At 41.2% G+C, this 26,766-nt stretch overlaps 1 protein-coding gene across 5 annotated transcripts in view; it reads left to right on the top strand.

The window, feature by feature from the left end:
• WDFY3 (WD repeat and FYVE domain containing 3) overlaps nt 1-26,766 on the top strand; it is a 153,518-nt gene that overhangs the window by 29,264 nt on the left and 97,488 nt on the right. For all 5 annotated transcript variants that reach the window (XM_030450431.1, XM_030450427.1, XM_030450428.1 and 2 more), the window contains exons 3-4: nt 13,794-14,004; nt 22,265-22,388. In XM_030450431.1, the coding sequence (XP_030306291.1) occupies nt 13,825-14,004; nt 22,265-22,388 (304 nt within the window). In that variant the 5' untranslated portion in view covers nt 13,794-13,824. The remainder of the gene's footprint in view (nt 1-13,793; nt 14,005-22,264; nt 22,389-26,766) is intronic.

Below are 26,766 nucleotides of genomic sequence, written 5' to 3'. Positions count from 1 at the left end.
AAGATTTGAAGCTAAAAGCAGGAAAACCCACATTGTATCTGATCTAGATATATGATGATATAAGCTGGTAAGAAGTATCTCTTGTACTCTTTTCATTATTCCAGAATAATTAGTTCTGCGGTTACTGAAATTTTAAACAAATTCCCTTTTCTGTGAGAGAAGTAAAGCAGGAAGAAATGTATTCCTATTTGTAAGCTGTGATCTGTCCTCATTTGTGCTGCCTTTGCAGTCTGGATGTCCTTTTACTCCCAGCATACAGTTTTTCACCTTGTTCTGCTGCTTGTGTGGCTTTGGTTTTATTTGTTTTTGTAAAGCAGCCGTAGCAGTTACTGTGGCCTGGCTGTTGTAAGACAGAAGGAGGAATCCCCTTCCCTTCAGCTTCACAGCTCCTCCCTTCCCAGATCCCCAGCTGGGCTCCACAATCAAACCAGCCTGAGCACTGGTACAGGCTCTGCTGGGGGATGGTGGTGCAAAGCTGGGCAGGGCTGCCTGGCTGCCAGAAGGATGTTTACTAACGAAGGGCTGGCAGCTGCTTGTAGGCAGAGGAGCTTGCCTTCTCCTATTAGTGATATCTTACAGGGAAAGGATTTGAAAACTAAGATGCTTGCGCTGAAATTCAAGAATTCAAGGTAGGACGAGACCTAAGTGAATATAAACTACTTTTATTTCTTAGCTTGATACTTTTCCCCCTTAAGTTAATATTTAATTGCATGAATACCCTCTGTAAAGTGTTACTTCTTGTTGTCAGACAACTCAGGAGCTATACGTGCTGTTACAAAGAGAAATGGAGCCAAATGACAAGCTGAGATTTAGAGTGATATCTTGAATAATGCAAGTGACGTAACTGTGCATAATATTCTGTCTTTTGGATGTTGTCTGTACAAAAATAAGTGAAAACCAGGGAGATTATGCTTGTTGTTCCACCTAAGGAAGAAGGTATTGGTTTTAGTTTGTCATGTGTGTAGTTTTCAAAATAGATCCTGTTCCCAAGCATAGTGGTTCTGCTGTGAAGTAAGCTCCTTACTGACTTAGATTAGGCAATTTTGGAAATGTAACCAAGTTGGAGAAGAACCTATCATACTAAAATAGTAATTTGCCTGTGAGTGCTACAGGCTTCATTTTTTTCCTCTTTGAGCAGGAGAAGATTATTTGGATTTCTAGCAGTCCTGTTAATCTTGCGGTATGCTGCAAAAGCTTCTGTTGAGAAAGTATTTATTCACTCTGAAATACAACTTTCCTTTTGACATTGCCAAGCAGGGGCAGAACATGGGGAATGGCAAGGAAAACAAAAATAGTTTTGAAAGTATTTATAGTAAATAATACATACTACAATTCCATTACTGGATATAAAATATAAGCTAGCTAAGCAGGCATTTGTGAAGATGTTGCAGCTTTGCCCTGTGCTATTGGCACCAACTTTAATGTCAAAGAGGTGTCTGAGAGGCTAGTGAACTCTAGACAAAAAATTCAGCAGTGCTAAATACTGGATTTGAACTGGAAAAATTCATTTACTGGGGTGATTGATATTGCTTTAAAAGTCTGCAGTTTTAGTCTGCTTTTCAGGTTTGTTTGAAGTGTTTTGTTTGTTTAGAGGTTTGTTTGGTGTAGGGTGTGGGATCTTGTGGCTCTGATGGGGTACTTCGAAGTCAGAAGAACTGAATTCTGCCATAGTTCTGTCGTAGTCTGCAAGCCTGGTAGCCCTCTTGGCAGGCTCTGGGAGTAGCAGTCTCTTGAATGTGAGTGGGGAGCTGAAGCTGTTTCCTGTAGGAATATGTTCACAATTAGCTATTTTGTGTTTCCTCTTCAGTCTGGGCAAGGCTGCAGAGGAGTATCTCCGTGTAAAATGTGGTGAGACAGTTTCCAAAGGCAGGGCTGGGAGCTCAAGGTGAAGTCTAGCTCTGCCTGAAGTCCTCAGGGCACCATGTGGTGTTGGTAGGCTGAGAAATGTAGAGCTGTTTTGATTTGCAATTTGTAACTACCATCCCCAGGAGACTTTCTGTCACCTAGCAGAGAGGGAAAAAGAGGAGCAGAAGAGAGGGAAGGTGAGGCAAGAAGGCAGTGCTTATCCCCTGTTGTTACAACACTTCATTAGTTTTATGAAACTTAAAAATCTCTACTGTTTTTCCCAGTGGTAATGCAAGACCGGGGAAGTGATTGCCCCAGTACTTGGCACTGGTGGGGCCATATCTCAGATCCTGTGCTCAGTTTTGGGCCCCTCATTACAAGAAGGACATGGAGGTGCTGGAGTGTGTCCAGAGATGGGCAATGAAGCTGGTCTGGAGCACGAGTCCTGTGAGGAGCAGCAGAAGGAACTTAGAGTTGTTGAGTCTGGAGAGAGGGATCTGAGGGGAGACCTTACTGCTTCTCTGCAGCTGCCTGAAAGGAGGATGGAGTGAGGGGGGGTTGGTCTCTTCTCCCAAGTAACAGTCCATAGAACAGGAGGTAATGGCCTCAAGTTGTACCAGGGGAGGCTTAGGTTGGATATTAGGAAAACTTTGTTAACTGAAAGGCTTTCCAGGCAGTGGCACGGGCTGCCCAGGGAAGTGGTTGAGCCACCATCCCTGGAGGGGTTTAAAAGATGTGTACATGTGGTGCCTGGGGACATGGATTAGTGGTGGACTTGGCAGGGTTAGGGTTATGGTTGTTCTCAAATTATCTTTAAAGGGTTTTTCCAGTCTGGATGATTCTGTGGTTCTGTGCTGTACAGTATGCAGCACTTGTTTCCAGTGCAGCACGTTGGATGTATCTGAAACGTCCAAGTCTCAGGGTAGGTGAACCTCATCCAAAAAAAAGTCAGTTCCAGAGCAGTCCGTTCAGTGCCAGTGTCCAGCTTCCCCATGGTGTTTATGGAGGGGCATTTGCCCAGGCATGTGTAGGGGTAGTCAAGTTCAGCAGCTTCCTCTCCGGTGCAGCCACAAAATGGAATAATGTGCAATAGTTGGAAGAGATCCATTATGATCTAAAAGACAGCAGTGATGTGTATACAAGTATTTCTACTGCTTTTCCATCTCTGGTCTGAATTGCTAATCTTAAGGTCTTGGGCTGTTTTATTTTCCACTTCAGAACACTATAAAAGTGCAACTTGAAACTGGTGGTGATTATTCCCCCTTATTTGCTTCCTATTGCTTCAGAAGTAAGCAAGCAGTTGTTCCCAGGGTTTAATGCTGCTTTTAGTGGTGATACACTGCTGTTTCTGTTGCACATTTCCTGGCTAGATGGTAGCAGAGAGATGAAATATATTACTCAGCCAAGGCTGTGCTGGTAGAATTATTTTGTTGGGTTTTGTATCCAGGTTGTTAGAAAGAAGGGGAGCTTCATGAGACAAATCTTACAGGAACTGGGCTTCTACTTACAGCTCTTTCAGATAGCAATTTCCTAAAGGTTGAAGAATGTTTTTCTTTTGGGAATATAAATGGCTGTATTACATGGCTGGAGGAAGTTAATAGAAGAAAAATCACTTCAACAAAAAAATATTTTAAAAATCTGGTGTCTTTCTTTAGCTGAGTATCAGAACCATGCTCACAGTCACTATTGTCATTGCTGACCATGCTGTTTGGGACAGCATATTGTGTTAGTGCATGGGCTTTCTGCTTAAAATCTAGCACCCTTTTCCAAGTTCACAGATTTCCTTCCCATCTATCCTTGCTAACCCCCTGGTACTTGGAAAAGCAAAGAGACAAATTCCTAATAACAACAGCTCATTGCTGACTCCAGTAGCTTAACTTTTGTAGGAAGTTTGTTTTTTTTTTTCTTGTTTCCTGCTAACTCAAGAGCACCCTCTGGAGCAGTTTATTTTCCCCTAGGCCTTTGATGATGTCTTCATTGCCAGTCAAGCACACATTTACCTTCAGGTCCCCATTACTTTGCTTTTAGTTTGCTATTTTGTGTGTGTCCCTCTCACCATGCCTGCAAACCACCCCCTTTTTAAAATGTATTTTATTATACCATGGAACATAGCAAGCACTTGTTAATTAGAATTTGCTTTAAAAACACTATGCTTTTGAGGAATAGCCCTTTTGTGTTTGTTGTGTGTGTGGGTTTTGTTTTGGTTTAGTTTTTTGTATGTTTTCATTTTGTGTTGGTTTTGGGTTTTTGTTTGTTTTTCTTTTGTTTTTAAGCCGTTGTTACCTATTTTTTGTAGTCCTCAGCAAACTTTTCCTGACAGGGCATAGATTAGGTGTTTTATAAGCATTTGGTGTAATGTTCTGATATTGGAGAATCTTATCGATTCCTCCATTTGAGATTATTTTACTGAGATGCAAATTTTTTTGAAATCTCTTCATTCTTCTGGCCTGTGTCAATACCAGAATGGTGTTTCAGTACCGTCCTCCAACGTGTATTTCAACTGTAGGTGTTAATAGCAGAACCGAGGTTTGCCAGGTAATTTGTTTGCTTTTCTGTCTTGCCAGTTAGCAAGTGTGAACAGGGATGATTCACACCTGTGAGGGGCCCTTTACAAACTTCCAGGTTAACACTAATCTAGTAAATTCAAGTTTCCAGAGGTAATCTGCTGTGTTTATAATATATGCAGACTGGGAACACTGAAAGGCAGAATTGTTATTATCTTAGTCTTAAACGTGTTAACTTAATGGGCACCATTTTCCTGTAAGAGTGTTACAAAAATACATATCATTGGAGGCATTTCTCTTATTTTTGTCATTATTTTATGTGGCTGTGCCCCAGCCAACTTGCACTTTGCATCTGCCTGTCAGGATTTTTTGCGTTGCCCACATATTTGTCTCCTCAGGACCCACATTTCTTTGGTAAATAGTGTCCCTTATGTTCCTTAAAGGAGAGAAGGAATTACCTGCCCAGAACTAGCTCAGACCTTGTTGCAAGACCACATAGGAGCAGGTCAAAGGAGTGGATAAAATTCTGTAGTGGTGTGGTTGCACAAGCAGGAGCAAATAGTTTCTTGGAGCCTGAATGTCTGTGAACAAACCACCTGAACAGAGCTAACAGAGCTAACAGAGCTGTGCTAACAGAGCTCTTTGCTTTCTAATATAATACCTCTTTAGAGCCATAGCTTTGATCTTTGCTTTAGCCAGTGATTAAGGTAAGATTAATTTTTTTTGAATTTTATTTTATTTTTATAGACCAACCTATCCTCATCTCCTAAAGCAGAAAAGTCTTCTTTTATGCATGAAGAGCTCTATTTTATCCTCAGTCCTTAAATCACAATATATATTGCCTTGCCCAGATGACTTAAAACTTCTGGCATAAATAATTTTATTTTTCCAAATCTAAGGAGATTCTACAGAGCAAATAGTTTGGGGTGTATGGAATTTCAGTCCTCCCTCATGAATGGCAAATCCTAACTGGTTTTTGGAGATCAGATCTGTGTTTATAGGCAGATGGGTGATTAAAGACTTTTCATTGAAATTCACAGGTGATGAACCCAGGAGTTTGGTTTTGATTTTGGGTAGCCTGTAGCCTCAGGGATGGGCTGTTTCCTTGGCCTTGTTTTGTGAAGAGGTTAGGGACTGTCTGTTCTGCTATAGGTACCTCAGAGATGAGGTTTTCTTCTCCTATTATTTGGACACTGGTGCAATGTTTTTACATGCTATTTGGCTTCAGAAATGTGACAGTTATTCAGGAAATATCCCTGACCTTTTTCCAAAGCCAGTTTTAAACAAGTGGTGGATGTATCTGTTCAAGTACTTAAAAAAACAGAAGTACCTTTTGGTTCTTGAGGGGGTGTGTGGTAGTTCAAAACAATGAGAATTTGTCTTTCATTTTAGCTGAAAAAGATGCTGAGGGAAAAATGCAAAGGAAGGAACCCTAAATGAATACATGTGGTCAGTCTAAATAGCCTATATTTGAGCTTTCTGGCCATTTGCTTTGTGGGTATTTGCAATTCTCCAGTTCCATTACCAGTTTATTACTGAGCTGAATTTAGGAGTCCTTCAGTCTTAAAGGCCTGCTTAAAAGCAGGACTGAGAATTGTGCTTGTGCTGGTGACAGATCCAAATGTGTGCTGAATAAAGAGGCAGGAAGCAATTTTATCAGCATCTAGCCAAAAATCACATTCTAGAGTCTGTGTGGACTTACTTTCTCCTGCTAGGAGAAGGCAGCACATGTGCTTACTTCCTTGTGTGCCCTCTCTTCTTTGCTCTCCTGTAGCTCCTTCCCGTTTGATAAAGCTGTGAGTGTTGAGCACCACCACCAGATACCTATGAACAGTGTTTTTAATGACATCCTTCACCTCCATGTGTGTGTCAGCATCCTTCATATTAGGAAACTGTTGTGCTGTGCTACCACACTAAAAAAATTTGAAGTAGGCTCTTCAGTTGCCAGGGCATCATGGATGGTGGATCTGTACTTGAGATCTTAAAGCTGTCTGTGCTCCTTGTGTACAGCAATAGAAGCAAATTAAATGGATGCCACCTGAACTGTAGAAGTACTACCTATTATTTTCAGCTGTGGTAGGACTTAATACTTTGGTTTACTGGCTTTATGATTTGGAGGTGGCCGCAGAAATGTTTGTGGGTTGGGAATATACTGGCAGTACTGGAAGTAATTTTGGAAAAGAAGATTTTGGGGATACTAAATAAAGAACTAGGAAATGCAACGATAAGGTTGTCTTCTAGACACAACACTTCTATACACTATGAAGTGAGGAGAAAAAAAGTAGGCTATATGCAGTAGTCAAAATTACTTGATTTTCTTATTTGAACAAAATGAAGTGCAAAAATTTGGTATAAATGAAGTTTATTTTCAAGTTAATACTAACGAAGAAATACATGCATTATTATTTTTCAGCAAGACAGCTTTCTTACATCCCTGCAGCACAGGTCAAAAGTATCACTTATTTAATTGTTGTCCTTGCTTTTATACTGAACGCAAAACATTAACCTTCAAGAAGGTACAAACCACAGGAAATCTACACTATCAGCACTTGCTATTATGTGTCATTATCATGAATAATTTGTGGGAAATGGACCTTGAAAGAAGACAGATAGTCCATGTTTTATATCTGTGTCCTTCTCACTAACCAGTGAAGTTCTTCATATTTGTTAAGTATTAAGAATTTTTGTTTGTAGTGATGTCAAAGCATTAAGATCAGACTGAGCATAAGAAGAGCATTTGTAACATTGCAAAAAGCAAAGGGATTGTATCACTAAGTATTCATCTGATTTGAGTTCAGAGAACAGGAAAAATATATTCTGAATTAGGATAGCAATGCTCTCCCTTTTCTCTTTTCCCCCCAAAATAACTGCATTGAATTCTCTGGTGTAGTCACTAGCAGTGACCAGAGAGACTTCTGTAGCTATTTCTTCAGACTGTAGAAACAGAACAATATTTCATTAGCTTGGCCTCTGCATTTACATTGACCTAAAAAGAAAAGGTTAAGCTTACAGGTGATAGCAGGAGGTTCCTTGACCTAACTTTTGAAATACTGTAGTGCAAAGGAAAAAAAACCCAAACCCACAAACCCCACAACCTGAAATAATAGTGTGGCCTGGCAAATCCTTGGCTGCACACCTTCCTTAATTATACTTCTAGATACACAAAAGTTGGAGTGGGGTGTTGATAGTGTTTTCCTCTTGGGGGGATTTCTCAATGAAATAGTTCCTGTTTTAACCTGATGACTAGCTGTTTAAACAAGAGGGAAATTTAGTACAGGAATAGGCACTTTTCTTACTGAGTCAGCACCCTGGCTTTGCTCCAGACCCTGTTGTACAGGGACCAGGCAATATTCCCCAGAAACACAGATTTCTTGTTGGTGATTTACTGTGTGTCAGTAGTTGGGTTTTTTGTTTGGTGGTAGGAGAACAAGAGGAAGTATCTGTGTGCCTCACTTCCCCTACTGCTGCTGTTTTTGTCTACAAAGAGAATTTATTATTCCTGTTCAGTTTTAAGGACAAATGGATGTGTATCTAGCCTGTAACAGCTCTTTATTGTTTCTTCTGAAGGCCACAGAAAGACCCCTTTTGATAGTCCACATGATCATCTGTGGAAGGTTAGTATTAGTTATGTGGGTTGAGAATCTTAAAACCAGGGAAGAAACAAGAGGTGTGTGGAGGAAAATAACAGCTGTGAAATCTACTGATTGTAATGGACTTCTGTGATGCATTGTAGCAATAAGACTTACCTTAAAGTTTAATTTTCCTTGGGTAATTGGCATGTCCCAATTATAATATGCACAGAAATAAATTGATTCCTGTTTCACTGCTAAGCTGCTGATGTAATACCAGTAAAGTGCCTGGAGAAACACTTGTGACTGTAATTACAAAACAGATAATTACATAGCTGCTTATTTAAATAATACCCTTTTGGAACTAGATACACAGCTTGGACCTATAGGAGCTATTGTGAAAATAAGTGTGTCTCATGGATCTTCTGTCTACTCTTTTTTTTTTTTCCACTAATGTTTTGATAGCTCTAGTAGTATTACATTATCATATTCTAACTTGTATTAATGTTTATGTGTGCATCTCAGGTTTTTCTTAGTGTGTCTGTCTTTGAGGTTTGTAAGTTATTGCCATTCTCTATAATTTATAATCAGTTGTCCAACAGCTTCCACTAACAGTAGAAAACACTGTAAAACATTAGAGTAGAAGTTAGCTCTTGCATTAACTGCAGTGAAACTTCTTGAGAATCCAGTGGGTTCATCTTATAGGATTACCATACAAAATTAAAAGAAAGTTGAGGATCTTGAGGATTGGTTTTAATATCAGAGCTGCTCAAATGAGTCATCTCCATGGATGCTTATGTGAAAATGTGTGGCCACCTGACAGCCAGTGGGAGAAAATGAAGGGGTTGTTGGAGAATGTGCATGCTGTGCGCTACATGTCTTTTCACATGGAGACTTTTTGACTTCTGCCACATCTCTTTGTCAGGTTTCTTATTTTGGTTTTGGTCTGTACAGAGCATGGTGCTATGCAGCTGACATGAACTCACTTTTTTAGGTCAAGTGACAGAAGATGAGTGCAGTGGGTTTAACTGCTTCAACCCTCCTGATAAACCATGTGCCTGTAACTGTGAGGCTGTGTTATAGAGCATCTGCTTTGTTAATTAGCTGTTTCAAAATAACTTCTAAAGTCTTTGCTTAAAGAATACTTGACACCTGGACTGAGCCAACTCAAAATTTCCATAGAAAGGAATGTGCCTTCTTGGCTGGGGCAGATAACTCATCAGGGCCATAAAGTGGAGAACATGAGGCTGCACCAGGCTGTAAGTAGAATTGTAGAATCACAGAATTTTCAGGCTTGGAAGAGACCTGTAAGATCATCTAGGTCCAACCTCTCTGCCATGGATACCTCCCACCAGATCAGGTTGCTCAGAGCCCTATCCAGCCTGGCCTTAAAAACTTCCAGGGCTGGGGCTTCCACCACCTCTCTGGGCAACCTGTGCCAGTGTCTCACCACCCTCACGGTGAAGAACTTCTTCCTAACATCCAATCTAAATCTCCCCTCCTCTAGTTTGAATCCATTCCCCCATGTCCTATCACTACCTGACATCCTAGAAAGTCCCTCAGCAGCTTTCTTGTAGGTCCCTTCAGATACTGGAAGGCTCCAGTAAGGTCTCCTTGGAGCCTTCTGGTCTCCACGCTGAATAACCCCAACTCTCTCAGTCTGTCTTCACAGGAGAGATGCTGCAGCCCTGATCATCCTCTTGGTCCTTCTCTGGACTCACTGCAGCACATCTGTGTCCCTCCTGTAAAAGGGCTCCAGAACTGGAGTACTCCAGGTGGGGTCTCAGGAGAGCAGAGTCACCTCCCTTGACCTGCTGGCTACATGCAGGAAGAGGAAACATGAGGAACCACTCCTCTCCTGAGAACCAGCTTCTGTCCTTGCCTCTTCCACAAAACTCCTTGGAATTTTTGGAGTTGCTCCCTAATTGCATCCTTTATGTACTAAGCATCTACCTTAAGATGACAAGCTGACAGGGAAGAGAGCTGGCATCAGGGTATGACACAACCAAGCAGAAAGATTTGAGCATAACAAGATGCCACCTAGGATTAGCTTCTCTCCAATGTTTCTTAAATTACTATCTCCAGATTATTAGACATCAGCAATGTTAGTGTAAGATATATATGTCTGTTTGTTGTGTAGACACTGAGCGTTGTGAGGACACTTCCCATACTCTGGGGCAGATTTGATCAAACAAGTTGATTTGATAGCTGTGAGACATTCTGCTCTGGCAGTGATGGACGGGAGAGAAGAACCCCTGAGGAAATGCCTCACTGGGTGTGCTCAGCAGTCTTGCAGTCCAGGCAGCAGTATCCCATCTGGAGGGATGAAACAACAATTACAGGAGAGGGGTTTCCTAATTCGGGTGTTTGCTTCTCTAAGTTCTTTTCCTGTAAGCTTTTGCAGTGCAGGGTGGTTGACTGTCATGTGCTCTCGGCAAGCAGTTATGAAGAAGTGACTTGGGCTGTTACTGAAAATACTGGAGTCCTTTCATTTTTGGCACTAAGGAGGCACTGCCAGGCTTCAATTCTGAATTCGAGTCATGTGCGGTGGCCACAGCTGACAGTGAAGAAAGTACAGATGCTTTCACTTAGTAGAATAGGAAGGCCCTTTGTTGTAGATTTTTCCATTTGTTTGTAGTAGGCAGTTTAAGTGTACTGCTTTCTCTTTTGCAGGCTTAAGCCTAAACAAAAAAAACAGCAGTCAAAATATTTATACAGTGTATAGTAGCAACATACTGCTGTCCTTTCATTCATTGAACATGTGTCATGTTCTGGTGTAGTGTTTCTAATGTATCATTCCTCTAGAGGTGGGGTATTTAATTTATTGAGATGAGCTCCAAGATCTTAATGTTTTCTTTGATAAGTTGTACCGATAGTCACAGTAAGGAAACTTTTGCCTGCTGTAAAAACAAATAATGTGTCTTGCAGGTCAAAAGATTGGAGCCTCAGTGCTGGAGCTCCGAGAGCCCACAGCTGTCTTCTTCATATTTCCATAGATAATCTATGCTATGGTGATTAAAAAAAACAAACAAACAAACAAAACAAAACACCCAACCAAAAAACCCCACAAACAAAAAAAACCAAAACAAAAGGACCCACTGTATTTGGACTGGCAGAAACAAATTACTTCAGATTTCATGTATCGTACATGTTTGGTTTTCATGTTACTTATTTCAAGTACATTTTTAGTCTTCTCTGACTAAGAAAATTTACAGGTCTAGAACTGTGTGGTTCTGTCAGTGCAAATTCTTGTTCTAGGTGTGTGCTTAGGCTGATTGAAGCAATGGAATTTAAAAGAATATCTACAGATTTTGCTGCTTGAGCAGGGATGTTTTGGTTCACTGAGCTCAGATGTAGTATTCTGGTTTGTGTTGGTTAGTTTACATGGTATTAGATCCAGAGACAAGTTTCCAAACAGAAGTGTTTTGGAAAAGGTGTGTGTTTCGGGAGGAAACACCTCCAGGAACACTGCTGTTTCAGCTTTACCTGTGTGATTTGAATCTGTTACCTGTGTTACTTCTCAGGGATAAAACTGAAACAAGACATCCAGTTCTGTCTCATTTTTCTTAAACATGAAATGCTAGTGCAAACTTCCAGCATGAGCTGACAGTTGTTTGTACATTAGCTTAGATCTTTTGATGATGACTCATTTCATAAATTGATTTTTTTCATTGTACCAAAACATTTATTAGCATCGGTTCCTAATTTTACATCACCTGTAAGTAAGATGCTGTTTTATGAACATGTTCCAGGAGGGTATTTTGTTGTTAGGGAGAGAATGTTTGTTTTTATTATGCTTTTTGGTGGCTATATTCAGTTTTTAAAGCATAGCCCTTGTTTGTAGCTGATGTTATTTTCCTGGCTTTAGCACTCAACTGCTGTCTTCCCTCATAACATTAATACCTGAGTTTGAGTTATTCAGTAAGGGGTTATTCCCTCCGTCACTCTCATCTCAAGACCTTTGGAGCTATCACTTTTCCTTGTAATAATTGACCTTTCATTTTAACCTCTCCTTCTGAGAATTTAAGTAACTCAGTTCTCTAAGTTTCTTGCTGCCAAGCATTTTCTGCCCTTGAATAACATCACTTTAAGCAATGAGAGGTAGACATTACAATTCCGTGGGGTCCTTCATTGTTGGTGGTCTTAACTTTCTGTATGGATCTGAAACTGTTTCCCTCTTACTCCTTCCATTACTTGAATGTGCTTGTCAGAATATTCCCTTTTTCACAGTGTCCAGTTGGGTACATCTCTTGAGGGATTTATCTGCTCTGATCTTCTCAACCCTTGTGCAAGGTCCTGTTTGATAGACTGCAGTCTCATGTTCAGAAGATTTGCTCCATGTTCCTTTGAAGATGTCCATGAGATGTTTTAAAACATGGGCACTGATGGCATGATAAAAGTAGAACCTGGGCAAAATCAAGCAGGACTTCAGAGCCCTGGAGTCACAAATGAAGAGAACAGGAGCCCAAATGGTCTTCTACTTTTTTTTTGGCCAGAGGTAGGGGTGCAGGCAGAGGTTGACACAAATGCATCTCCACACTTGAGTTCATGGCTGGTGTCATCACCAGGGCTTTAGATTCTGTGAACATGGGACATTCTTTCACAAACACAGATTACTGGGGAGAGATGGGATCAACCTCCCTTGAGGAGGAAAGAGACTCTCTAGGGGCAGATTGGTTGATGTTGTGAATCACACTTCCAACTAATGAGCTTGTGGGATGGGCTCCAGAGGCAGGACACTCGTGTGCTCATCGGGGTGGGTGAGTGCCCTGCTAGAGTAGTGATGAACCTGCCTCAACCCCCCCAAAAAAAGGTTCCACCAAAAAGATGAGGGAGTTGACACGCAAATGCTTCTACACCAATTCATGTAGCACAGGGAGTAAGCAGGAGGGGCTGTAGAGCTGACATCGGGCCAGTATCTCTGAAGCTTCATGGGATGAATCGTGTGACCAGAGCACTGCACTTGATGGCTAGAATCTGTTCAATAGGGACAGGCAAGGAAAGAAGGGTGGGAGTGTTTCCTTTTTTGTTTTTCTGGAAAAACAGCAATGCACAGGTTGAGAGTACATGAGTGAAAGTCAGAGGCAAAGCCACCAAAGGAAATGTAGTGGATGGTATTCACTACAGGCTGCATATTAAAGGGAGGATATTGGTGAAACATTCTGTAGCCAGCTAAAGGAAGCATCACACTAGCAGGCCTTGAGTCTAGATGACATCAGCCACACTGACATCTGCTGGAAAATATGATCTTTAAAGGTCCTTTCCAACTCAAACCATTCTGTGACTCTAAAATGAGTTTCCTGTACTTCAGGAGGGAGAAGACTGAGGTGTTTTTCTGCAGACCTGACAGCTGAGGTGTGATATGAACAAAGACTCTGTTGGGTAGCCTTGTCTATTTGCTATAAGGGAGTCAGAAGAAATTTTAAGCATGCCTCTGTGTGATAAACGCAATGTCTAGGAGAATTTGAAGGTCTTGCTTGATTAGATTTTAAAGTACTTAACTGGTACTGATTTTATTCTAGGATTATTGTGAGAATATTTTGCTATATGTAGATAACACTGCTGTAAATGCTTTGGAATGGGCACCAAAGAATCATAAAAACAATCCAATAAAAATTTCCAAAGCATTTTGCAATGTCTGAAGCCTAGTCTGTCATGCTTTGTGCTGAAGAGTATTGGATGTTTTCCTGTTTCAAGCTGTTGGCTTGCAGTTCTCCATGCCCATACTAATCGATGCCTAGCGTATGAAATGAGCAAATGCTCTTCTCTGCAGCGGGGAATGTATCGTGAGAGAGAGTGCGCTGTATTTATAGGCTTTGATTGAATAGTGCCTCAGTCTGTTGTGCTCAGTAAGGTTGTTTTCCTTTCTGAACAGGATCCCAGGGAGCTTCCAGAAGTCAGTCAAGATGAATATGGTGAAGAGGATCATGGGCCGGCCCCGGCAGGAGGAGTGCAGTCCCCAGGATAACGCGCTGGGCTTGATGCATCTGCGTCGCCTCTTCACAGAGCTCTGCCATCCTCCACGGCACATGACTCAGAAAGAACAAGAAGAAAAACTTTACATGATGTTGCCAGTGTTTAACAGGGTAAGCTAGAGAATCTGCAAGAAGCATTTTCTTTATTTGAATTGACTGTTCAGAATTTGTATTCCCAAGACTTCTGGTTCTAGCGCAACAGAAATTTTTCTTCCAATGACATCCTTTCCATTTTTCCCTTCTCCTCATATAGTGTTGTGTTAGTTGACAAACCTGCCAGTGGAGATTTTCCTTCTGTTACTGCTTTTTTTGAAGTGCAATCCACAGTTCTATCACAGAATTATTGTGGTTGGCAAGGACCTCTGAGATCCCGAGTCCAACTGTACACAAGCAAAAAACCAAACCCCCTACAATCTGGGCCACTGGAGCATGCCATGAAGTGCCTCATCTACATGGTTTTTGACTACCTCCAAGGATGGTGACTCCATCACCTCCCTTGGGAGACTGTACCAGTGCCTGACCCCTCTTTTAGTAAAGAAATCCTTTCTAGTATCTCATCTAAACTTCCCCTGCTGATATTTCAGGCCATTTCCTGTGCATTATTGACTGAGGAAAAGAGGCCAACACCCACCTCCCTACGACCTCCTTCCAGGTAGTTAGAGAGGGCAATGAGGTCTCCCCTCAGCCTCCTCTTCTCCAAATTGACCATGCCCATTTCCCTCAGCTGCTCCATGTAGACTGTTACAGAGCTTTTCTTCAGAGCTTGCTGTTATTGCAGTCATCTGATTTCCAACCTACACTTAGTCGTAGCAAGTTAAATACTCACCCACTTGTTTTTGTGATAGCATTGCCCTTGAGTCTCACTCTTCTCTGTTCTTCACATCTATTGTACTGATGCATATTTAGAGATACCAATTGTAATATCTCCTGTCAGACTTGGTATTGCTAAGCTACCCAAACTGAAAAATTGTAATCTCCCCTTTTGATAAATGCTCTATTCTAATTGGCCCTGTAGCCCTTTTCATGTGTTGAGTCTGAATCCCTCTTAGACAAGGGGGATTTTGATCAAGCAATGTGTAGGTAAGATGTGGCAGCCACTTGGAGAGTGCCATTCATATTTCACTATTCCCATGTTCTCAGGCACTGAGATTGTATTTGGACCTAGGACTGTGATGACTGTCTCTGGAATAAAGAGGAGCTAAAACCTCCTGCTGTCCCACACTGCTCAGTTACTGTGCCACTTGTTTGTGAATAATAGCTTTGATAGTAGTTTTAGGGTCTTGAAAGAGCAGTAGGTACAGATGTAGCTTTCCTGGTTTTGTGTTTTGTTTTTTTGTTTTGTTTTTTCCTGCTGTGGCCCGAACTCCTGTCTCTGAGCCTCTTCTGAGGTGAAGGATTTGTGCTTACTTATGCTACCATGGAGAATTGGAATAATCTGAAAACTAAAATGCAAAAGCTTGATGGGAAAATCATAGAATCATAGAATTGGCTGGGTTGGAAGGGACCTCAGAGATCAAGTCCAACCCTTGATCCACTACCACTGCAGTTACCAGCCCATGGCACTGAGTGCCACATCCAGTCTCTTTTTAAATATCTCCAGGGACGGAGAATCCACTACTTCCCTGGGCAGCCCATTCCAATGCCTGATCACCCTCTCTGTAAAGAAATTCTTTCTAATATCCAACCTAAACCTCCCCTGGCACAACTTAAGACCCTGCCCTCTTGTCTTGTTGAAAGTCATCTGGGAAAAGAGACCAACCCCCGCCTGGCTCCAACCTCCTTTCAAGGAGTTGTAGAGAGCGATGAGGTCTCCCCTGAGCCTCCTCTTCTCCAGGCTGAACAGCCCCAGCTCCCTCAGCCTCTCCTCATAGGGTCTGTGCTCGAGTCCCTTCACCAGCCTGGTTGCCCTCCTTTGGACCTGCTCCACGACCTCAATCTCCTTCCTGAACTGAGGGGCCCAGAACTGGACACAGAACTCGAGGTGTGGCCTCACCAGGGCTGAGTACAGGGGCAGAATCCCTTCCCTGGACCTGCTGGCCACACTGTTCCTGATCCAGGCCAGGATGCCATTGGCCTTCTTGGCCACCTGGGCACACTGCTGGCTCATGTTCAGCTTCCTGTCGATCCAGACTCCCAGGTCCCTCTCTGCCTGGCTGCTCTCCAGCCACTCTGTCCCCAGCCTGTAGCACTGCATGGGGTTGTGGCCAAAGTGCAGGACCCGGCACTTGGCCGTGTTGAACCTCATCCCATTGGAATCAGCCCAACTCTCCAGTCTGTCCAGGTCCCTCTGCAGAGCCCTCCTGCCTTCCAGCTGATCCACAGTCCCCCCCCAGCTTAGGTTGAAAAAATGATTGAAATCTAAAATTAGATTTCTCTTTTTTTGATGGATGTTTTGTTGAAAGCATGGCTTATGATGATCTTAAACATTTTACTGTTTCCATGCTGTGTAGAACAATTAATTCCACTCAAGGCATAGTATTAAAAGGATTTTCAGTCTATGAGTTAGCATGCTTTAGTGGATAGATCCCCTAAATGTCATTCCATTGCCCTAGGTCTTATTCCTAGTTCTACTGGTAACCTGAGGTGTGAGTCTGTGACAAGTAAGCAGTTCGTCTGCTTCCTCTTTAACTTATCTGCTTGGATTGTATGCCCTTTAGTTATGGACTTTATTAATTCACTCTTTTACAAATTAGCACAATAGAATCTTAAACTTGGCTTGAGCCCACGAATGTTAGCTTGATGCAGTTCTGGTTGGAATCTCCCTCTGGTGGTTACAGGTTGCTAATGCTTCTGAAAAATTCTTTCCTAGCCCTTGCAGTAGCATTGTATCTATGGAGATTGCAATTGGTGATACAGCTGGGTTTGAGAAAAACGAGTGCAGCAATGTGTGCCCCATGGCTAGGCCACAGCCTTTCCTTTAAAAACTTTATTAAGACTTCAGAGACAAAAAAAGAACATTTAAGTTTTAAATTATCTGTTGGTTTTTTTCCCTTTTCTCCCCCACTTTTTCTTTCTTGTTACGTTCTTTTTTTTTTTCTCCTTTACTGCTTTCTGGCTTTGTCCATTTGCTGTCTCTTACTGTCCTTTATTCAGCTTGTGTATTGAAGCATTCTGAAAAAACAATCAGTAGCTCCAGGTTTTCTTCTTACTCTGTTGTTATTAGCTCTTGCTTAACTAGTCTCAGGTACTATTTTGATTTTATGAAAAGATGGTTTCTGTGATTTCTATCTGTGTTAATATATCTTGGCTATTCTTTTCTCATAGATTCCAGCTTTTTTCCTTGCTTATAATAGGTTTTTCCTCCCCCAACCCCCCTTGTCTGTTTTCTTTACAGAATCCATCTAATTTTGTGGCTGGGGTCTTTTTTCTTCTCTAAATTTTAGACACTCTTTTCTTCCCTTCTTACTGAGGTGAACTTGATACTCAAGACACAACACCTTCTGTGCTTGCCAGGTGTTTTGGTTTTGGATCCTACCTGTTTCTTCCTCTTCCCTCTTGTTTCCTTGTTTGTTTTTAACATCACCTTTGGCAGTCTGTAATGCTTGACAAGTTCTTGGAGTTGTCCTTGACACAATTACTGCCACTTCAGTTTCCAACTTTATGTAAAATCTGAATTGTATTCTGACAGCTGAGGAAAGCATGTATTGTCTGTACTTTTTTTACTTCCTTTTTCACAGCCCTTGTAACACTTACAAGGTTCAGTTGTCTCTGAACCCTTAGTGCAGCACAAACAAAACTGGTATCTCTTGGTGAGGTTTCATCAGTCCCTATTAGGGGGTTGTTTTTTTCCTTGCATTTCATGTACATGCATTCTGTCTTCCTGTGTTGGAGAGGATGAGCAGTTGTGATGTCATCTGTTTTTATGTACTTGCACAGTTTACCTTTTTAGGTTCCTGATTAATAGCACCTTCTTCTTTTTGGGCTTATGTATAGAGTATGCTGTGGCTTCCTTTGCTTATCTAGTTTTCTGTCTTGTGGAGTGTCAGCTGTCTGCAGTACAGCTTTTTTTTGGATCAGTCCTGCTGGTTTAGTAACACTGTGAGTCGGAGTAAGACAAACTCAAACTGATTGGAATAAAAAATAGAGCAGGAGAAATATGTCATTTTCTGAGGAGTCCCTTATGGGATTTTCAATGGGAGAGATGGTAAAACTTGGTGCACTCACAATTCTGAGATTAATTTCCTCTGAGACCTCCTTTTGCTGACTGGAAACACTAAAACATTACCAAAAGTTCCTTTTCAATTTTTTTTCTTTTTTCTCAAACCTAGTCCTTAGCTGCAAATGTATTAAGGCATCAGTGAATAACTTGATTCAAATTCATACTGAATCCCTCAGTTACTTTGTCTAGTTATCTGTATTCTGTTGAACAGGCTTAACTTCAAAACTTTTTTCTTGAGAAGTACATGAAGTTTTGTGTGAAATGCAGTTCCACATTCTTCCTGATATCTTAGGGTTATTAACCAGTAAATCTAGAGGAGCTGAAGCATTCTTAACTTTGGTTTATAGGTGCAGCATGGATCAAATGTTCTATAGTTTAAACCATCTTGCTAGTTCCTGTAACAAATTAATGGGTTTACAGACCATTTGTTTCTTCGTTTTTCAGGGAGGCTTATGAAATGATGAATCACATAGTAATGAAATGCCAATTCAGTGTCTAATTAACAAAAGATTTGCCCTCTGGAAGAATACTCAAAAAGCTCCTTTCAGAGGTCAGTGTGTTCACAGAAGCATTGCTGTACAGACACAGTAGTAAGGCTTTGCAATATATGAAAAAAGTGTGTGGAATGATGAAGAGTCTGTTTTTGAGTAAGGGATACATTGTTTACATTTTCTTGAAAGAGCCATGCTTTTCTTTATGAACAAGGTGATTTACTGGTAAAATGTAATATTCCTGAGTTTTACTACCCCCTTTAGTCAAAAAGTATATCAATATCCAATGCAGATGCTTGTTCTGCATAGTGCATACTTGGTTATGGGGCAACTAATTCAACACCAGTTCATGTCAGTCAGCCTTTTCCTGTAACTTTGAGCTCTCTGCATTTCCTGGGATCTGCTGAAAACTCTGGGCAAGCTCAGGACACCTAACAGGGCCATTAGGTTTTCCTCTTTCTATGGTCTGATTGAAAGAGCTTTAAACAGTCAATGGTGAGAAGCTACTCTGCCAGTGTGTATTCTAGTCTAGATAATCTTGGTTAGGTTGTAGCAGTGAACACGCAACTCTTGAGGATCTCTTCACTTCTTGTGGCAGTTTGAGGTTCTTGGTGGAACTGGGACCTAATGCAGTCAACTGCAAAAGGAGTTCTTGTGAAAGGTTTTAGGAAATTTGGATTGTCTGTACTAGGAATGTTATAAATCCTGTAACCCAGGTGAGGGGTCTACTGGAAAAAGTCCTCTGCCTGTAATGTCTGGGCTCCTGATTGCTTTCTTTATTGGTAGTGGTGGTTGAAATGTCCTATATGAGAAGTAGAATTGTTTTGGTTGGAAAAGACCTGTAAGATCATCAAGTCCTACCCTTAGCCTAGAACGGCCAACTCCACCACTAATCCATCTCCCTAAGCACCACATGTATACATCTTTTAAATACTTCTAGGGCTAGTGACTTAACCAGTTCCCTGGGCAGCCTGTTCTACTGCCTGACAACCCTTCCAGTAAAGAATTTTTTTCCTGCTATCCAATCTAGATCTCCCTTGGTGCAACTTGAGGCCATTTCCTCTGGTTCTATGGGCTGTTACTTGGGAGAACAGACTGACCCCCACCTTGCTCCATCCTCCTTTCAGACACTTGTGATAAGGTCTCCCTTGAGCCTTCCTTTCTCCAGACTAAACAACCCCAAGTTTCTTCAACTTCTCCTTGTAAAACTTGTGCTCTAGGCCTTGGTAGCCTTTCTTTGGATATGCTCCAGCACTTCCATGTCCTTCTTGTGATGAGGGGCCCAAAACTGAGCACAGGATCTGAGATATGGCCTCACCAGTGCCAAGTACAGGGGGACAATCACTTCCCTAGTGCTGCTGTCCATGCCGTTTCTGATACACACCAGGATATTGTTGTCTTTCTTGGCCACCTGGCACATATCTGGTGCTGTGTGTCTAAGTGGTATAGCAGGACACTGACAGTTTCTCCTTGAATCCTGGGGGCTTCATTCTTCTCCCCATCCCTGTCTTCCAGCTCAATGGGCTGAGTACCCAGAGAATGACTGATCTTAATGCTAAAGACTGAAGCAGGGACCTCAGCTTTTTCCCTGAGCATCCAGTCAAGGACTGGGTTTCTCCTTAGCCCCCCTTTTATTGTGAATGTTATTATAGAAACATTTTTAAGTTTTCTCCAATAGCCAGATTACATTGTAGTTGGGCTTTGATGCTTCTAAATTTCTCCCTACATAACTTGGTGACATCTCTGTAATCCCCCTGAGTTGCTTGCTGCTTTTTCAAAGGCCATAAACTCACTTTTTCCCCCCCGAGTTCCAGCCAAAGCTCTCTGTTCAGCCAGTCCAATCTTCTTTCCCACCAGCCCATCTGCAGCACACAGAGATGTCCTGCTCCTGTGCCTTTATGATTTCCTTCCTAAAGAGTTGTCCAGCCTTCCTGGACTCCTTTGCCCTTCAGGACTGGTTCCCAAGAGACTCTGTTAACCAGATGCTTAAAGTTTTGGTAAAAAAAAATACTTTAATTGTGAGGAAACTGAGTGTTCAGTTTTAATACTGTATTTCTGGTTCCATTTCATCATGACTTTGCAATGTGAGTAGACAGGAAAAATATTTTTGGCTGTTCTGTAATGTGCCAGAGCAACTGATACTAGGGGATGTAAGAAGTTAAATTTAAGCAAAGGTTATTCTGTCTTTTGCCTTAGAAGTTTTCTTCAGTATCTCTAGGGCTCCAAGGTAAGTTAGTACCACAATTATCCAGGATCTCTATTGGCTGTAATATTGTGGATCTCACAGAATGTCCCCAGAATTAAGAGCGGCCTGAGCCAAGTAGGTCAGTGGCTCAGCAGTAGGTAGGGAAAGGAGATGTGGGTGAAGCAGCTGTTGAGTCCAGATCAGTTGTACTGCTGCTGCAGATCACATGCTCCTTCTGCAAGGCAAATACAGCATGTTGAGCTAAAGTTTTGTTAGAATAATCCTGGGATCTCTTAGGCTTTCTGGGTCACCGGTAGCACTCCTGCAGATTCTGTTAGTAGAATCTTAGATTATGTTGAGTTGGAAGAGATCCATAAGGATCATCAAGTCCAACTCCTGTCCCTGTATAGAGCACCCTCAGGACCACACCACGTGCCTGAGAGCATCATCCAAACCCTTCTTAAACTCAGGCAGGTTTGGTGCTGTGACCACTTCCCTGGGGAGCATTGCTCAGCTGCCCTCTGGGTGAAAAACCTTTTCCTGATCCCTAACCTAAACCTTCCCTAATTCACTTGAAATAGCCACAAGGGAGGAAAATGTAAATAAGCAGAGAAAAAGTGAGACTAATCAGGTGTTTAACAGCCTATTCTGTTTTTTCAGCACAGACATGGGTGATGATACTAGAGTCTGTATTGCATGCTTTGATAATGGATATTGTGATTTGCACTGACCATTTTAGTAGAAGGGTTGTATCAGATGCATGGATGAAGATTCTGGTTTGTGTGCAGTCTTGAATGAAAAGTGAATTATCTGAGCAACTAGCTAATCCATTTTGAGTTAATGTCCATGTTCCATACCTTACTGCAGTACTGCAGAGTTAACACATTTTCCCTGCTCAAAGTGATTCAATAAATGATTTAATACCCAAATAAATGTTAATCATGAGGAACAAAAAAATTCCCTAGTAATTCCCTACAGTTGTGATATTCAGGAGGATCTTGAGAGAGCAGAGTGAGGCCTTGAGATGCCAGCAAAGCAGGAGGCTTCTTGGTATTCGTTTATCAAGGAAAGACTTAACAGGATAGTTTTACTTTCTGATCCCTTCTAGAAGATTTTACACATATTTTTCTGTACATGCAGTTCACACCTGTGGGATGTTTAGGTCCAGCAGATAGTAAAGGAGCTGCTTTTAAAAACAGAACTTCTGTTGAAGATTTTGCTCTGGTATCTAGTCTTGAGCCCATGACTTGAAATCTCAGTTTTTTGGGGCTCTGTGGATATTTCATTGTGCAAGAAAATTCATTAGTCTGTTTTTCCTCTTCATTCATCAGATCTTACATCTTTGAATGATGACTTAATTCCACCTATGAGTATGTCTTAGAGCATGCACTGTGAAAACCACTATGGATGAATGCTGCAGCAGGAAAACAAAAACTCGTATCCTCTGTAATAATACTCATTTAAAAAGGAAGATGGTAGTTTGTAGTGATCCTTGTAAACTCACTTTTTGATGCATCCGTTTTTCTCTTGTTTTAGGTGTTTGGAAATGCTCCTCCAAGTACAATGACAGAAAAATTTTCTGACCTCCTGCAGTTTACTACTCAAGTGTCACGATTGATGGTGACCGAAATTCGACGGAGAGCATCAAATAAGTCCACAGGTATTGCATGGGGCACAGGTTTGGGCTTTGTGAGATGTGCATCAGGAATTTCAGATCAGAGTATTACGAGCTCCAGAGCAAATGTGCAGGCTCAGAAATTCCCTGTCTTTGGGCTGAGAGATAAGAGGAGAAGACTAGAATTTTCCTCCCTGGATTATAGAGGAAGCTGAGTCTGACAAACTTTACAACACATGAGAGAGGAGTGAGTTAAGCTGTGTTACCTACTAGTTGAAGGAGACCAAGAACATGCATGCTGACAGCTGTTATATCTTACCAGAGGTGCCTGGTGGTGGTTTCATCCCTCAGCTATGTTAAAATTCTAAAGCCATACATTTTTAAATTAGCTGTTGGCCAGGAAGCTAGAAGATGTGAAATTACAGCATGTCGCACTAGGACCAAGGCCACAAACCTTAGAGAAATGTCAGTTATCCCCTCTTTGGCTGTTAAATGCCAGGGTGAGATTTGGGTCTGAAACCTAAATATGAAAGAATCTGACCACATATTGGGAGCTGTATAAATGAGGACAATGTGCCAAGAAGGCATGTTTCATTAGCTCTCTGTTTTGATTTCCTCTTGCAAAGAGGAACACTTGACAAGATGTCAAGTTTTTGTCTACTAGCTAATTTTTAGATCTGTGGTGGCATCTCAGTTTATATTTGGTAGTAAATAAGGAAATAGGAGGCTGGAAAAGGCTGTGCAAATTATTAAACATGAAGTTGGGAGGCACAAACTGTGCCAATTACAGTTTTGTTCCATTTTAAGTAGAGTTGCTAAGAGTGAAACATTCCAGATGGCTAAACATATATCATAGGCAAAACCTGTTTTCTATGGGTAAACAGTCACAAAGTGTCTTTTCTTTGGGTATTTGGGGGAAATGAATGTCCAACAGCCGTGCTGGCAGAATGGTGGTGTTTGTTTGACCTTTCTTTTTTTTTGTGAGGAACATCTGTTATGCCTGCTAGCCAGATGGATTCTACTAAGAATGATTTGGTTTGTGTGTTTGTTACTTAAGCCATACTTCTGTTTGTTGATCCAAGATAATCTGTTAGTCATCCTTGAAACCTCCCAAGAGGTAGATTTGTAGATTTATTTTGTTTTATTATTCTAATATTTTTTGGTGGTAGTTGCTTTTTAGGATTTTATTGGTTTCAGCCCCTCATACAAAATTAACCACAGTGACTTAAAAGATAGTTAGGTACTCTTCTAAGCTTTAATGTAAGAGTACCCGTGTTTTTGTTAAAATAGAAAGCAGTCCTTTTTCCTCAGTTACAAAGATTTGATAATACTTCAGCCAGTAGACCCTTTTCAGACCCCACATAAGAAGGCCTGAGAGGTCTGATTTCTGCAGTTGCAGAAATCTTTAACAGGGATTTGCAATTTGTTCTCCTAATCTAACCAGTGAAAAAGCTCTTAAAACTTGCAGAATTCTGTGTTAAACTGCCTAGAGGCAGATACACATTTCCTGCAAAAATGAAAAAAAAAAATTTTTGAGCTTTTTAGAATATGCTTTATGGTAAAAATACCATATGGCATCTGCGGATTGTGAAGGCTCTTGCATAATTTTTTTACTTCCATGCTTTTTTGTGTACCAAACAAAACATTACAGCATGTTGCAATAGCTGTTATCAGGTAGCTGTGAAAACCTTCAGCTATATATGCAGGAAATGTCTCTGGTTATATCCAAGTGCAAATTCCTGATGGTGTGAAGTGGTCAGTTTAAGCAAACAAAATTGCTGAGCTTGTTCTAGAGGCAAGGTATGCATAAAAACATTATCAAAATCAACCTTAGAACCTTACATAGCTGATGAAGGGGAAGAAATTTTAGAAGAACTTGCGTTCTACCCATAACAAGATAATTGGGGGGGGGGGAGTGTTTTACATTGGGAATGTGGTATGAGTGAATCTCATCTGTTGGCATGTTGGAGTGGTTTTTTGTTTGTTTTTGTTGTTTTGGCTTTGTTTTTTTTGTGCTGGTTTTTTTTTTTTTAAATTCCATGTCCTGATGCTGCACAGGGCATTTTCTTTCATCAGGCCTTTGAATATTTATGTGAATATTATGTGAGTAATGCCTGCCATCATGGTGGAGGCACATCTCAGTTATTCTTGGCAGCCTGTAGTAGTTTTGTTTCATGATTCAGTGCTAACTGTGCCAGCACTCCATCTTGTCTAGGAACATTGCCACTGTAGTTACATGTTCAACTACAATTTCAGCTCTCTTGTTTCTCTAGTATGGGTGTCAACCTTGGAGTGAGAAAAATGAAGCAGTTAGAATGGACATAAATTGTCTTGCATGTTTAAGTCCTTTTATGTACAGCAGGGATAATTTGCAGGCAACAACAGTAACCAGATCTATGAGGATCAGTGCAGAGTTTGCCTTGGCCTGAGTTTTCTGGTCATTTTAGGAAGGTTGGGGGAAGGGGAGGGTTATGGTTGAGAGAGCACTGTGTACTTGAGATTTTTAGCTGTAGATTTTCTATAAATAAATCCGATTTCATGTCTGAATTGGTCAAAAAGCTGTGGTAGTACTGTGCTAGAATACATGTTCAAACATCTGTTTCTAGCACAGTCTCAGTACAGAAATGAACCTTTTGGGATTAATTATGGCTAGCTGAGGACTGGAAAACACTTCTTAAAAAAAGGTACAGGGACAGCTGGAATCTTGGTAGAATAAATGTAGCTACTAATGGGTATTTTGACCACTGGATCTGGAGGGAAAGCAACACTTATTTAATGGATTTTTCAAAAGACATCCCCTGGATGCAATTGGTTCCTCTGTGATTTTGCAAATATTTCAGCAGCATATTCAAGAGTGTTTGCCACATCATCAGAATGTAGGCCCAGTGCAGAGTTAAGCATCCAGCAGGGGAAGGTTCGTTCAGGCAGTCTCTCTGGTACAGGGGGACTTGGGTGTCATTTTGAGGTGTCTATCTGGGCTGATGCATGGTGGAATGTGGTCTCCCAGGTCCCCTGTGGCTGGTGTGCAGGTACACAGGAGTGCTTCTCCCTCCATGCCACAGCTGCTGTGAGCTGAATAGCTTGGGACTTTTTGATTTAGCATTTCTCTGGGTCCCTGTACCTTGCACATGAGAAATCCCAAATATATTAAATAGTTTCATTTTGCACTTGCATGTTACTTAAAGGTAAGTGCTTACAGCTGTCCACCCCAGAGAAAACTGTGAGCTTGTGTTTAACTGAGCAGTGAGTTCCCAGCTGCAGAATCACAGAATGTCAGGGGTTGGAAGAGACCTCTGAAGATCATTGGGTGCAGCCCCTGTGCCAGAACAGGACCAGAACTAGAGCAGTCACTAACAAACAGAAAGCAAGACACAGGGCAAGTACAGAGTATACTTTTCTCTTCCATCCTTAACAGCTTCCCACATTTCAGCAGTTACAGGTGTGCAGACCTGTGATTTGATACCTCATAGTGGTTATTCCATCTTTACTAAAATTGCTTTCTAACTCAGTCCTAAGTTGTCTGTTTCTGGAACACACCAGATAACACACTGACAGTTCCCATTATTTAGTTAATTGAGATATGTAAACACTTGACATCACAGGGAGGTTCAGAATGTTTCCCTGTCCATCCCCTGTCCAGTGGGCAGTCCTACAACCTGGAAGGTCCTTCCCCAGTCAGAATGTGAATAAGTGGAGACAATTGGTGAAATTCTGTGTAGAAGGGTAGAAAATTGAAGAATGAGAAAGCAAAATGGTTCTGCACAGGGCTGGAACATTTTAACCTCCTTTCAATGTGAATTTCAAATGTTTGGTTTTGGTTTGCTGAGGTTTAGATTTTTAGTTGTGGGGGTTTTTTTGTTAGGTTTTGTTTTTCTCTTGCTTTTGTTCTTTGTTTTTTTGTGGTGTTTGTTTTCTAATGCTTTCCCATATGCTACTCTGTGTACATCACTCTTTTATGCACTTTAAAAACTCAATTGAGTTGTGCATTGCTTTGTTTACTTCTGTCAATATTTCATTCCGTATCTGCAACATTCTTTGTATGTACTATTTAAAGCTAAATTTATTTTTATCATGTCTCTAGACTATTCAGATAATCTGTCCTACCTCCAGACACAATATTTGCAGTGATTATTTACACCCTCTGAATGTTGTGGTGGTTTGTTTTGGGGGCATTTTTTTTCCTTTCCCCCTTACTTCCTCCTAATTTCATTGTTTACTCAAACTGTTTCACCAGTGAAAATGCTTGTAACCTCTTAGGCATTTCTCTAAGAGATTTGCTGAAAGACTCTCATTATCTCATCTTCAGATCACTTGGGGAGACCAGACTGATAAATTCCTCATCATAATGTTTAACCACGGCAGAAAACCACACCAGTGGTTTGTGTTTGGCCTCTGACAATGCCTGCCATTATTCTTTTTGAAA

This window comes from Calypte anna, chromosome 4B (genome assembly GCF_003957555.1).
Source record: "Calypte anna isolate BGI_N300 chromosome 4B, bCalAnn1_v1.p, whole genome shotgun sequence".
Taxonomy (NCBI): domain Eukaryota; kingdom Metazoa; phylum Chordata; class Aves; order Apodiformes; family Trochilidae; genus Calypte; species Calypte anna.
This window is presented reverse-complemented; position numbering and strand designations above follow the sequence as displayed.